Source organism: Podarcis tiliguerta (assembly GCF_965153285.1).
Source record: "Podarcis tiliguerta genome assembly, chromosome: 17".
In the NCBI taxonomy this organism is placed as follows: domain Eukaryota; kingdom Metazoa; phylum Chordata; class Lepidosauria; order Squamata; family Lacertidae; genus Podarcis; species Podarcis tiliguerta.
In genome coordinates, this window is record NC_139550.1 from 32,104,082 (window position 1) to 32,119,104 (window position 15,023).

The 15,023-nt window shown below is 44.2% G+C and overlaps 1 protein-coding gene across 1 annotated transcript; it reads right to left on the minus strand.

Annotated features, from left to right (window-relative positions):
* Positions 1-563: 563 nt before the first annotated feature.
* Positions 564-9,812, minus strand: CALR (calreticulin). Its single transcript, XM_083420364.1, has 9 exons — positions 9,610-9,812; positions 6,841-6,942; positions 6,311-6,514; positions 5,763-5,857; positions 4,756-4,965; positions 4,311-4,424; positions 3,840-3,983; positions 2,923-3,015; positions 564-1,693 (listed from the first exon to the last, which is right to left on the minus strand). Exons 1-9 carry the CDS (start codon positions 9,695-9,697, stop codon positions 1,493-1,495), a joined length of 1,251 nt encoding a protein of 416 aa, XP_083276490.1. The 5' UTR covers positions 9,698-9,812; the 3' UTR covers positions 564-1,492.
* Positions 9,813-15,023: the final 5,211 nt, after the last annotated feature.

Here is a 15,023-nt window from a genome sequence, read left to right on the forward strand (position 1 = left end):
CCATTGCGATTCGGTATTTTCCCCAGGCGAATCAAGGTCCTTGTGCAGTACAGCATCAGCTACTGACTTTGCCTCTCTGTAGGGTATTAAAGGCAGCCATTACATTTGCATGCCAGGTGAAAGAATGGCTCTAAATGTTAGCAATGATGTTGATTTCAGACAGCGGAAGCAGGTCTAGAATTTTGTACTGAATGGGAGCTCAGTCACATGACAAGGACACTGACCATAGCTTTCCTTCCATATGGGAGAACACCAAAGCAAGGCTGAATACTCAAAAGTGATTCTTCTAAAAGGAAAACCTTGTGCTAGAAAGTAACTCAATTCCTCATTGACAAGGACAGGCCACAGCAGCTTTCCATAGGATGGGATGATAGCTTCAGGTAAGAGTCAACTAGAGAGTAGCCATGCTATCATTTATTTTCTACTATCCTATATTCTCTTTCAAAAGTAGAATTTTATATATTCTTAAACCACTTTTCGGCAAGTGACCTTGCTTTGCTATGGAGCACATAGTAGCTCAGAGTACAATGATCATCCAAACACAGTACAACACAACAAATCTATTTATGGGCCAGACATGAAGTTTAATTTAATAGAAATTTTCTTCAATCTTCCATACATTCAAGTGTGAACAAGTGAGATGACTCCTCGTGTTAGTCTCTGCCTCCATAGGCTCTTCAGTTCCTAGCTCTCTGCCCGGACACATCTAAAGCAGAAATTTATCACCCCCCACCCCTAGTGATCCTCCAGCTGAAGCTCTGCAATGACCACCACCACACCCTGACACACACAAGGCTGTCATATGAAATATCTAAAAGCTAAGGGTGCCATCCAAATTGGGTTAAAAGTAATAGTTTGCTTTGCCCATTGCACTTTGTGCTTTTTTAAAAAGCACCTGATTTGTCTAATGAGCACAGCAGCAAAAGTGACCGTTACTACTCTTAGAACAAGACAGGATGTCAACATCCATTGTCTTACACATCATACAATACTGGTTGTCTCAATTTTGTTTTCCTGGAAGCCATCTAACATTCCATTCCCAGGTATCCCACCCCTTTTAAGTATGAAACCACCATTTGGAGCTTCAAGTATCTTAAAAGGATAAGCAAAAGGGCAGGCAATACAGGGGAGTTCTGCTTTATGGACATCCATTTCTGGAGGGTGACTGGAGTCAAACTTTTGTGAAAAAGTGGCCATATTCTTTAAAAAAAAAAGATGGTCAATGGCATCATCCCCATTTCAAAGGGTTATGTTCCTACAGTTAGCCACCTTAGGACGCAGGTTCTAGTTCTCCCTCTACACACATGAATGAATAACTGATGACATTTGGGAAGAGGGTTAAGACAAACAAACACACCAATAAAAAAAAAGTTCTTTTGTCTCATAGAGACATTACTGTTATCCCCTCTCCTTTGTTGGGTTCAACCAAGCAGACTGCATGGTACAGGCCCAGGGCGAGGCTCAGCCAACAAGCACACCTAACCACCCCTAATCACAGCTCATCCTTCAGTGGGCCATCTGTTTCTTCCTCCTCATCCTTTTCTTCCTCTTCCTCCTCATCCTCTTCATCCTCCTCATTATCTTCACCCTCCGGCTCATCGTCTCCTTCCTCTTCTTTCTTCTTCTTGTCTTCTTCCTCCTGCTTCTTTCGTTGCTCCTCATCCTGCTGCTCTTTCATTTTCTTCTCAGCATCCTAGTGACAATTTAAAGGGATATATGTTCTTGAATAGGGGTTATCATGTTAAGTAGGACTCAGTAGTATGGTGCTAAAGGCTTGAAAACCATGCAGCTGCCCTCATCTCTCAGCAATGATATGTCATAGAACATATAACTTACAGAAGTTAGGCGATTGCTTCAAGCTTTGAGTGTTTGTTCATTTCATAATTAAAACTCATGGAGGGCAGATAGATGAACAAATACATCAACAGATAGTAAGCCAAAAATCAAACCTCCATATTTAGGCTGGCAACTTCCCATTTGTGCACAATTGGCAAGGGGGCAGAACAGGGCACGCTTATGAACATCCCATTGACAGACGCAGTGCCTCTGAATGAAACCTCTCCATGTAAATGGGGAGTTGCTCACATATGAACGGGGGAAGGCCATAACTTCCATGCCTTACCACTGTGTTTGACAAGGCATCTAGCTATTGAATAGAGAAGCCTGAGCCTTGGGCTTGGATCCACCAACTAGCTTAGTTTTCTATATCCCACCCTTCAGCATACTATACTTCCAGGGCTAATCATGAAGTATTAAGAACATAATGATAAAAAGTAAGGAGCAGCAAAATAAAAGCAGTTGAAAACAAATTTGATCTCAGAATAGAATCAGAGTTGAAAGAGACCTACCCCCCACAGTAGGGCTGGATGATATTTGGTTTTGAATATTGTGCCATATTGCCAGCTAAATACTGTGACATTACAAACATTGTGGTATATCAGTGTAAGGATGGAGCAGCATTGGCTGGCTTCATGGTTTTTTCCTGTATCATTTTTGCCAGCGCCTGCTTTTATGATTCACTGCCCCCTGCTTGAGGCAGGGCAGAGCTGAGCAAGCAGAGCTAATACGGGCTGCAGGAATTGAGAGAAGCATTGGTTGGCTTCATAGTTTTCCCCACATTGTGATTTTTGCAACACACACCAGGATTCACATATTTTGCAAGGTCAAAAATTATGAAACCACTAGCACAATATGGACTTCAAACTGGTTTTCGATGATGTATCATAGAAGGAATGAGATTGAAGCCAAAAGTCACCCTCAACATTTTAACATAGTCCATAGCAGTTTCTAAAGCTCAGAATCTGGAACTTGCTCAATTTGGAGATGAAGATTATTCATTTAAAGCACTTTACAAAACCTAGGTAAAACAAGATGATGTGGTGATGACCCTGGCCATGAAGATCTAGAAAAATGACTCCTCACCTTAGTGGCACCCCAGGTTTCATTGCCAACTTCTTCAGCAAATTTCTCATCATCAGTAATCAGGAAGTTGTCAAAAATGGTGCCAGACTTGACCTGTAGCAAACAACAACAATGAGCTCCAATGTTTCTACATAACTCTAGGTTTCTCGGACAGCTTATAAAGCAATGAAGTGTTTCAGCATCATTTCCAATCACACTGTAAGTTGGTCCTTAAATCAGCCATAATTTCTCCACTATCCGCTCCAGGTTCATTTAAGTATTTTACACTCTACTTTTCTCTCATAAATCCTGCAGCTGAACACAGAATAAGACATCAAAAAATTGCCAATGGCAGCTGCTGCTTTTGATACCACATTTTGAATCAAGACCACCTTAATAGCATAACTATTACAGTCTTGGATAAAGACTGTTTATATGTTCTCTTTTATTACATCATAGTTATGGTATTCCTATAATTTGGTGTCTGTTTGGACACAAAACTGCCTTAGATTTGAGACGGCTCATGACTTCTATTATCATTTATATTACTTATTTCAATAATTTTTATCCTGCTTCTCCACTAAATGAATGCTTGAGAAAATTGGCAGCTGTGGCAACTAATTTGTCAATATGTTTTCTGTTAAGTTACAGTTTTCTATGTCATCAAAGCATACACAACAGGAGTATATACAACAATCCTGAAAGTCAGGAATGCCACCAATAAATCCAGAATACATTCAGATGTTGGGGCAGGAAGCATTGGAAAAACAGGAAACTATGCAAACTTGCATCCTTATATAACATTCTTCTATGCTTAACATCTGACCTGAACTTTTTAATAGTAAGCTTCTGGCCAGGTATATGAATGTGGTAGCTTCTCTTATGTTGTTTGTTGTGAACTGAGCATGGAGAAGTGGGATATTGTTTCAAGAACGCACCTGCCACAAGTCCAAGCCAATGACACCAAAGTTTTCAAAGAAGTAAAGGTCGGGATCCGGAGTGTACTCAGGATTATCTATCTCGGGATGAATCCATTTCCCTTTGTAGTTGGGGTTGTCTATCTGACGAGGTTTCCACTCCCCCTGCAAAAATATATTAATAAAAAATATAGGAAATCCAGAACCTATTACAACTGACACACAGAGCCAGTTTTAAAATAAATCTCCAATACTTGTAGCCAGCACGTTTGATAACTTAAGCATGGAAGGGACAAAAGAATAAAAAATGAATGGTTTACATTAATTCCAGTTTTAATTAAACCTTCTTATACATGTATGTGTACATTCCACATAAGGCTTCTAAGACTGCTTTCTTTTAGAAGTCTTAATTAGAGGCACTTAAGTGAGGAGTTTGGTGATGTGGCTTTAAAAATGAAAACATCCAACACTGCAGCCTTAGCCACTATTTACCTTGTATTCTGGATTTTGGATTACTGGTGGTTCCCACTCGCCATCCATCTCTTCATCCCAGTCCTCAGGCTTCTTGGCATCAGGATCAGGAATATGTTCTGGCTTATCCCAGTCCTGAAAACAAGTTGGGGGGAAAACAGGTATTAGGCAACGTTCTCACCCAACACAGATCGGTATTGCCTTCCTGCATTGCAGGGGTTGGGCTAGATGACCCTCAGGATACCTTCCAACTCTACAATTCTATGATGCTGCACAGCTATCAGTTGAAGCTACAGTGTCACAATCTCTTCTCACCCACTCACAAAGAGTGTACCCATTTCCCCAGCTCCCTCTTATTGTCTACCCCACAGCTGAAACTCTGGTTTCAAGTCTGGTGCCTCTGTTTACATTGCTCTTAAGTGCTGTGCATGTTGTTGGTGCTATACCACCACTAGTACACACTAACCTCTGGTTTTGTGTCTTCAGGATCATCTATCTTTGCTCTTTCGTCCCAGTCATCTGGTTTCTTTGCCTCTGGATCCTTAATTTTCTTGGGAGGCAGGAAATCCCAGTCATCCTCCAAGCTGCCAGACTCCACTTTGTTGTTGTCAATCTTTACTTCATATGTGTTATCAGGCCGCACGATGAGGGTATAAAGATGTGTAAACTCGTCATCCTGTCAAAGGAAACAGCTTAAAACTGAGGATAACAGATTCCCTTTAGCCTAGGGTGGAATGCTTTTCAGCAAGAAAAAAAAGGCAGATTTAAGTCAAGCTTCCCACTGATACTGCATACATTTCATAAACTATGGCACAAGTCTGACTACTAAACCATGTTAATTTACAACTAAACAGTATTATTTACACAGCTTCATTTTTAGAACTAGGCTTTGCATCACTATCACACTGAATACATTTTGCATGCTTTCATTTTTAACCTATGGGGAGTGCATTATTCCCATAGAGCCTCTATGGTGAACAACAATTAAATGTCAAAACCTGCACACTGGGCAATTCTCCTATTTCCAAACAATTAAATGCCCACAATTGTTTGAGGCAAGGCTGAAGTTTCTGGGTAGATTCAGAGTAGTATTTTAATGATATAAAAATGAATATTAGAATGTAAATAGTTGCATCTGATAAATGAACAAAAGTATAAATTTAGACAAAAGCCTCATTTAACTCTCTCTCTCTCTATATATATGTCACAGAGCACCAACAATGTTAAATTAGTAAGAAATTTCGTACAGTATTAAAAAAATTCTACCCAATGGTAGGCCTATGCAGAGTAGCTCCATTGAAAATAATGCCCAGTGATCTCATTGGGTGCAGTCCAACAATAACTTTGGGGAATACAACCTAATATCTGGTTTGATTTAATTTAATATCAATTCTATTCATTTTTAGCCATACTGCTTTCTTTCTAGGATCAGAATTTCAAAAGGACTGCTCAGTTAGGTCTCCAGACACTCACTTTACAACGGATGTCCTTATTGATTAAGACATTTTTGCCTTTGTAGTTGAAGATCACATGAACTTTCTTGGTACCTGGGCCACAGATATCAGGACCTGCATTGGAGACAAAGGGCATAGGATTCATAACAGAATTAAAATGGGGGCCCACACCCAGATGATCAAAAGTGGGCAGCAAGCATTCAGTTCAGTCTCAGACTAACACCACAATGCCCACTTACAAGAATACAGAAAATACTCAGTTCACTACTGCATAGCTTAATCATTCCCCAATAACAAACGATATTTCTCAAATTAGGTGCCATTCCAAAAGCAGACCGATGTAAGTGTTGTAGAAGGGTTTCCAATGCTGGCCTAGCACCATGCAAGGCTATGCCCCCTGCCCTCTAAAAACCAAACACCATCATGTCCATTTACTTGCATACATGGAGGAGGCCCAAGGAGCACCAACCCTCAATTTGCTGCATGGGCCTCTTGTTGACCCCCTCCTACAGCCTTACAGATTAGCAACCGCCCAGACAAGTATGTATTTCAAGCAAGCGCACTCACCAAACATGATGTTGTACTCAGAATCCCCATGCATGTCCTCTTGGTTCAGGGTTGAGGGGAAGAGTTTCACATAGCCACCTCCACAGTCAATGTTTTGTTCATGTTTCACTGTGAACTGGACCACCAGGGTCTTGTCCTTGTTGCTGAAGCGATCAAAGGTAGCAGAGAGTGCATAGAAACGAGCATCCTGACTTGTCTGAAGTCCTGGGAAGATGAAACAGTCAAGGTGTATATAAGAGACAGGGATATCATTATAGATGACAATAGTGTGCAAATCTGATTATACAATTCCCTCACAGAAACCCTCTCAAGTTTTTTATTACCTGGGGGACCAGAAGTGGAAAAATAATCCAACGTTTACAAGTCTGTCTACAAAAGTTGTGGCAAGTGAAAACTCAGGGATGGCCTGATATACTACCATTTAATAAGGCAAGCCTGATCCTGTGCAACACTGCAATCATCACCTTCAGATTTAGGACTCCATTTGTGACTGAATTAAGAGAACACAGTCCTCCAGAACATCTCCTTACCTTTGTCTTTCTCTGCATCTCCATAGAATTTGCCAGCAGTAAGCTTGAATTTCCCATAGTCAGACTTGTGCTTTGACTCTACCCAACGGTTTGTCCAGGCATCTGAAAGGAACGAAAGGAACAAATTTTGAAACTAAAGAGCTACAATGATTCACCACATACATTTGGTTAACACTGGGCTACAAATGCTCCCAAGACCACAGAGGGCAAATAAAACAATTCAAATGCAACATGTGGCACAAACATTTTTTTCTGTTCAGTTACAAAAATAATTTTTGCAACAAGCTTACAACGTTTTTGCAATGTTGCAGTGACCCTGTACAAGGAAGCAAAACGTCAGTCAAAATCAGTCAGTTTTGGTTGCAAAAGTTCAGGCCCCACCTTGATTCTTTTAAAATCTACTTGAAGCAAGCTAAAATGGACACAGTAATGGACTATCTGGTATGATGACTACAGGTATGAGTTGGGTCCAAAACCTTGCTCTTGGCCATAACATGTAATGGCAGTCCCAGGACAAGACAGTCTCAGGACAAATGCCCAACACAACATCTACTTTGCTTGAAGTGATTTAGCATATAATGGGCTGTGACAGATTCATATGTGGCCAACATCCCAACCCCTTTTCAATGCTGTGATGCATATGAAATCTGTATGCTGATTCTGCTTTACTTGTTATTAGGTGACTTCCCCTGTTGGCTACTGCAGCTCTTGCCAATCTGGCTCACACCAGGTATTTTGGGAGCACAATTCCCCAACAGGCATGCACCAAGTTAGTGAATTGCGGTTTACTAAATGGTCCTGTTTTTGTGGGTTCCCTTGATCTTTCCTCCCAGCCAGATCTACTTCACAAGGTTGTGGAAGATCACGTTGGCAACATGAATTTGACCCATAGCTCATTAAAAGGGTGAAATTCAAAAAATGAGCAAATTCTGATCATGTGTAAGTTAACACATTGAACACAAACTGAACTAGAATTTGTTAAGATAAAACACTTGTCTTAGCCTGCAAAATCCTGGCAACAATTTCAGCAGTAAATAAGAATATGCTATGCCTGATCACTGCAAATGCAAATGATCTACCTAATTTCTATCAACCATAAATTGCCTACATGTAATATGCTACAACATATGCTATAATATGCTACTGGTCCCATTTAAGACAGGGCACTGCAACTGCATGGCTTTCTAATGAAACTGCTTTGCTATGAAAAATATTTAATTAAAAAATGTGTAATTAAAAGTGTTCAGATCCACAAATGGAATGATTAAGACATAATCCTATACATGTCAAAACCATATGCCAATGTGTTAAACATGGTTTACTCCAAGTTAAATGGATGAAAATTGCAGCTTAAATCTCTACAAAGAGGAACAAGAGAAAATGCATGTCAGATGCTCCACAGCAGGTGGGCCTCAATACTGGCAATTTCAACTGTATTATCAAAAGGCTCTACTGGACAATAGTTGACTCCAGCAGTGGTATACCAAAAACTAGTATTGAGGTGCTTAAAACAATCTAAACAGCTTCCACTCCCATCTTGCACCAACACCCATTTCTATCCTTATTGCCATGCACATAACACGAAAACCACATTTTTGTAGAGTTCTTAAGAGAAAAACCAGCTGGCAGTATCTACACTGCTTTTCAATTCTCTACACCAGGATGCACCTGTCATTTTCAATACTCCAGCAATGGGCGGTCTGTGTGTTCTAGAGACATCCCCACAGCGATCTATTTAGTCCGTGTTCTATATCCCCATGGCCCCTGCTGATTATGGCTTAATTACCAACTCCCCATCGCATCCCAGGTCTAGACTAGACACAACAAGACCTACGTCCTTGTCACACATGCAGTTAAGGTGGCATCCTCCCCAATGTGTATGCATGTGTGTGTGTTGGGGGGGGGATTATAGCAGGTTCCATCACATCTGCTAGCTTCTCTCAAGCAAGGCTCTTAAAAACAGCAACTGAAAGGCAGCATATGAAACTGCTCCTGTGAAATGTGAAGAGTATTGGCAGGCTGGGCTGCTCCTGAAAAAATGGGAAGGAGTGTGACAGAATGAATGCATCCTTCGCACAAGTTCCCCCTCTTAAAGTGCAAGGCTTCTTAGATACCCATTTTTACCTTGGGGGGGGGGGGAGAGAAGCCATACGTTCCTCTCTACATCCTGCCCTTCATGTGACAGGATCCTGGAGCTCCCAAGGAAGCAAGCAAGCCCCTTCTCACTCCCTACACCAGCCTTAAGGGACGCTTTCTTCCTCCTGGTTCTGACAGCTGCAGCGCTCGCCCCCCCCCCCACCTCCCCGAAACCGAAACCCGGCCCGTTCCCAGTCGTGCCTCGGCCTTTGCTGGCTTAAGCCGCAGAGGGGCCTCCACCCCTCGGGCCCACCCCTCCACCCCCAAGATGGGAATAACCCCGACCCCTCACGAGGCCGCATCGCGTGGAAATACTCGGAAGGGCTGCAAGGAAAGGCGAATATCGCGATCCTGTCATACGACACTTGACAATTCGGGGGGGGGGCAGAGCCTCCTAAGATGGCGGGGGGAGCAATTACATCGACCCCCCCGCCGCCGCCGCCTCTAAGCCTCTGCTCAGGCGGCACAGCCCCAAGCGAGGCCCGAACCCCCGCGGCCCAAGGGAAGCCCACCCGGCCCCCGGGAGCCTCCAACCCGGCCCCCGGGAGCCTCCAACCCGGCCCCCGGGAGCCTCCAACCCGGCCCCCGGGAGCCTCCAACACGACCCCTCAGCCAGCCAGCAGCGACCCTCACCTCCGTCCCCGAATTCCTCCCTGAAGTACTGGGCAGGCCCGGCCGACGCGAGAGCCAGCAGAGAGCAGAAGGCGAAGAAGGGACCCATCTCCCTGTTTAGATTTTATTTCCCCGCGAGGCGGCCCTTTCAAGAAGAGCAAAAGCTTCGGTGACGGACACCGACGACAGAACAACTGCGGCCGGCGAGGAGCTTTCGGTGCCCTTTTATAGGGCTTTGCGCCGAACGCCCGCCCACGCCGCGCTCCGATTGCTCCATCCGGCCCCGGCCGGCGCTGCTATTGGTCCACCGGCAGCGCGGCGGGCTGGGCGGCACCCCCGAACGTTGGCGTCCCAGATGGCTGCTTCTTATTGGCCGCCGGTCCCGGCCAATGAGGCACGACCACGCGTTCGGGGGGAGCCGCCCCCCTCCCCTCCGCCGTGGATGCGTCACCCGATCTTTTTCCCTTTTTTTTCGCAACAGCCCCACGTGAGCCCAGCGGGGTTTTAAAGGGCCAGTTCACGGCAATCTTTCCCACGCCCACCCCAGCGCCTCCCAAGCCAACGCGTTAACTGGAATAGCCATATGCAGAATGTGTTCCCAGCACTAACAAGCACACCAAGGAAGCACAGTGAACAGCTGAATCAGCCTTGTGCTGTCTAGCCAGGCACTATCTAAATCAGGGGTCAGCAAACTATATGAATCTATAAGGCCCATGCAAATGATCTAGTATAAGGTGGGCTTCCTCACTGAGCAGATTTACAACCCCGCCTCCATCCCCAAGACATTTCTTTTAGGCAGGACAACATCTCATGAGGCATCTGATGAAGTGCACTGTAGTCCAGGAAAACTTACGCTTTAAGAAATGGGTTAATCTTCCAGGTGTGTTCTTATGGTGCTGCCAGGTGTGGAAGCAACTGTTGCTCTTCGAGCCCCAGCAATTTGGGGGAGGGTGGGGGGTTGGTAGGCACCTGTTTTGAGTGCTGTAGATCCAGCTTCCTTTCCAATTACAGTATTCGCCATCTAACTAGAGATCTGCCAGTACAATTTAGATCATGGGTAGGCAAAATAATGGTGCTGGAGGAGACTCTTGAGAGTCCCATGGACTGCAAGAAGATCAAACGCATCCATTCTGAAGGAAATCAGCCCTGAGTGCTCACTGGAAGGACAGATCCTGAAGCTGAGGCTCCAACACTTTGGCCACCTCATGAGAAGAGAAGACTCCCTGGAAAAGACCCTGATGTTGGGAAAGATTGAGGGCACAAGGAGAAGGGGACGACAGAGATGGTTGGACAGTGTCTTCGAAGCTACAAACATGAGTCTGACCAAGCTGCGGGAGGCAGTGGAAGACAGAAGTGCCTGGCGTGCTCTGGTCCATGGGGTCACGAAGAGTCAGACACGACTAAACAACAACAGGCAAAATAAGACCTGGGGGCCAGATCTGGCCCAATCACCTTCTAAATCTGGCCCGCAGATGGTCTGCGAATCAGCGTGTTTTTACATGAGTAGAATGTGTCCTTTTATTTAAAATGCACCTCGGGGTTATTTGTGGGGCCTGCCTGGTGTTTTTACATGTGTAGAATGTGTCCTTTTATTTAAAATGCATCTCTGGGTTATTTGTGGCGCATAGGAATTCGTTCATTATTCTTTTTTCAAAATATAGTCCGCCTGCCCCCCACAAGGTCTGAGGGACAGTGGACCGGCCCCCTGTTGAAAGTTTGCTGACCCCTGGCATAAAGCATAGAGACACAACCTGGACTGAAAAACAGCAACCACAAATGAACAGAAAACAAAGGCAGCCTGGTTGGGGCAGAAGAGGCTAATAATGATATAGGCTGCAGGACTAATATAACAATTGTTATAAGCATAAGGGCTTCGGTAGGATATATGAGAGACAGTTGCACAAGCAGGAAAAGACAGCTTTACTGGAATCAAATTATTATATTGGGGAAAGCCTGCATGTAGCACAGACAATTGCGCCACGCTCTGTCATAGCCATAGGCAACTGGAAACTCACAGCAGCCCTCAGAGCTTCTCTTCAGACTTTCTCGATTACAGTCAGCAATCCCAGGTAGGCCTTCTTATTACGCAGCTCAGCTACCTCTCCTCAGGTAAAGGTAAAGAGACCATTAGATCCAGCCGTGGCCAACTCTGGGATTGCGGCGCTCATCTTGCTTTATTGGCCGAGGGAGCCAGCATACAGCTTCCAGGTCATGTGGCCAGCATGACTAAGCTGCTTTTGGTGAACCAGAGCAGCACACGGAAATGCCGTTTACCTTCTGGAGCGGTACCTATTTATCTACTTGCACTTTGACGTACTTTCGAACTGCTAGGTTGGCAGGAGCAGGGACCGAGCAACGGGAGCTCACCCCGTCACAGGGATTCGAACCGCCGACCTTCTGATCGGCAAGTCCTAGGCTCTGTAGCTTAACCCACAGCGCCACCTGTGTCCCTCAGATAAGCAGAGCCAAAGGTTATATGTCAAACAAACCCCTGCTTCTTTGATCCCATCAGAACCAAACAGGCAGCAGGAAGCCCTCCTATCTATGCACCTCAACCAGGGGCTTACCTAGGGCTTGGCCAGTTTGGCATGGGTGCTCCAGACTCAGGGGAGACAGACAAAAAGCTCTTAAATGCTCGCTCCTGCACTTAGGCGAGCAAGCCATTGGTGTGTATAGAAAGGACAAGAGTTCTACCCAAGCCTCTACTGCAGGGGTCAGCAAACTTTTAAAGCAAGTCCACTGTCCCTCAGACCTTGTGGGGGGCCGGACTATATTTTGGAAATAAAAAATGAATGAATTTCTATGCCCCACAAATAACCCAGAGATGCATTTTAAATAAAAGCACACATTCTACTCATGTAAAAACACGCTGATTCTGGGACTGTCCACGGGCCGGATTTAGAAGACGATTGGGCCAGATCCAGCCCCCGGGCCTTAGTTTGCCTACCCATGCTCTACTGCTATTATTCTCCTTGAAGACCTTTTCAGGACCAAGGACCATAGCTGTCAATGTTTCCCTTTTTTAAAGGGAAATCCCCTTATTCTGAATAGGATTCCTCGCCAGAAAAGGGAAAAGGTGACAGCTATGCCAATGACTGTACAGTATTGGCACCTTCCAACCTCTGCAGAGAGGAGGGCATACACCAGCAGTGGGCATGGCCAAAAAGGGCGTGTAGCCCCCACCACAGCTTATTTCCTGTGTCTTAACTGACACAGGACTCAGTCAGGGAGTAGAGCAACTCTATTGCTGGCTTTCCTTCCCATCAGAATATATAGGCCCTCTGAAAAATGAGTTGCCACCTGACTGTTTTTAAAAGCCTGTTCACAAAAGTATATTTTGCCATTTCTCACAAGCATACTAACTTGGGTTTTCTTTGGTGGTTATCAGTAGACAATGTTCTGTAATGATGGAAGGACCCTGTATTTTCTTCGCTCTTTCTCTCCCCCGCCCCCTTTATTTAGATTAGCTTGGTTTTTTATTGTATTGTATGGCAAAAAAATTCAATAAAATCTATGGGAGGCAGGGAAGACCCTGCTCTATATCACAAGCTGTTTCCAAATGGGCAGGAGTGGCTGGGGAGACCCAGCCAGATGGGCGGGGTATAAGTTGTTGTTGTTGTTGTTGTTGTTGTTATTAACACAGCATCCTCTCCTGCAAAGCTTAATGGGGGAGTGTGGGGCCATAAGGGGAGAGGTACTTTCTAACAGCTAAATTATGATTGTACATTTTTAGTGAGAATTTGATTGTTTTATCTTTTTTTGTAAACCACTTTCAGGGTTTTTTTTTCTAGAAATGGTATATAGTTTTTTGTAAAATAATAAATAAATGCGGATCACACTGAGTTAACAGGCTTACACCCAATTAACTGTGTGCATTATTGCATCTGAAATATATGCAGCATACTCATAGTCTCTGTATCTTCAAAGTGTTGGAGATGAAAACAGCACCTTGAATTGTACCTAGAAGGTAACAGGTAATCAATGCAATTGCTACAGAACCACTTGAATGTGTTATTTTCTCCCCCCCCCCCCCCGCCTGCCAAAAAAGGGATCTGGGTTAGAGTTAGAACTGCTTGAATCTCCAGAGCAGTCTTCAAAAGCAGCATTAGATCACATTGCAGTAGTCTGTATCTGAGGTTGCACGCACATGTATAAAGGCAACCAGGTCTGTGTTTTCCGTAAGAGGCCCACCCAGCATATCAGACGTGGCTAAAAAAATGCATTCTTGGCTGAAGACACTACTTTGGATTTCAGGAATAGTGCTAGATCCAGGAATACCCTAAGCCTGGTGATCTAGTCTTTCAGGGCTGCGTGGAGTAATGTATGCCACCACTAGACTTTTATGTCCCAATTATATTCTGCATTTCCAAAACTAAGCCTGCAATTCTATGCATGCTTTTCCTGGGAGTGAGCTCCATGTGGGGCTTCATATCTGAGTAGATGCTATGATTGCACTGCAAGGCTCTCAAAATGGCTATTTCCCCCGGAGCCATTGGCTCTCCACCATCTGCTTCATCTTATCTGGATTCAACCTTTGCCCAATTCACTAGGCCCCCAGACAAACACTGGTTCAGAACAGACTGCTGCTGCCCTTGTATTAGTTGAAAATAAAACACAGAGCTGTATATCATCTGCAGCCTACTGATTACACAGAATTCTAACGCTCCAGAAATTTCTCTCAGGGGCTTTTGATAAACAAAGGTGACAGGACTGGAAAATGGGAAAAGAAAGGCAATCTGATTTATCCACCCATAAAAACATAAGAGGCAAAAGTTATCTCACAAATGGTTTATGGGGTGGGAGACTATGGTAATTTGACCCCAGCTGAAATGGCACAAAACACCTATTTATGAGAAGGCCTTTTTTTGTACAGTCCTCCCTACAATGCAATACCCCTTCAACAGAGATGAGCAATTTTCAATTTCAATTTTATTAATTAGATTTGTGTACCACCCTTCATGCAAAGAGCACCGGGAGGTTCACAACAACAAAATACAAAATGAAAACACAATTATACTACCCCAGACCCCACAACAGGGGCTTCAGACAAACCCACTTGCCCCAAGGGGAGCGGAGAAGCTTCAAGGCAGACAGTTGTTTGTCTTTTCCATTTTTAATGTATAGTTTCTATTGGTGCTTGTTATGAACTGAAGTTCTCACCCTGGGCCAGCAGGGGGATACCGTAGGTAGTTTTCACTCAGGTCCACATATGCAAATAAGGGATTGAAAGTAACGTTCAGTGATTGAATAGCTACAGAAAGTGGTTACAGTTGCGTTGTAGTGGAGCTCAGGCTGGCTGAACCCTTCAGTTCAGTTCTGTTCTGGCCTGTGAATAAACAAGAGCTGTTTGAAGAATCGCTGTGTTGTCTGATATGTTCACCCACAGTTTAACAGTGCTAATTATGGGGATACATTTTATGGAATTTCACTTCTAT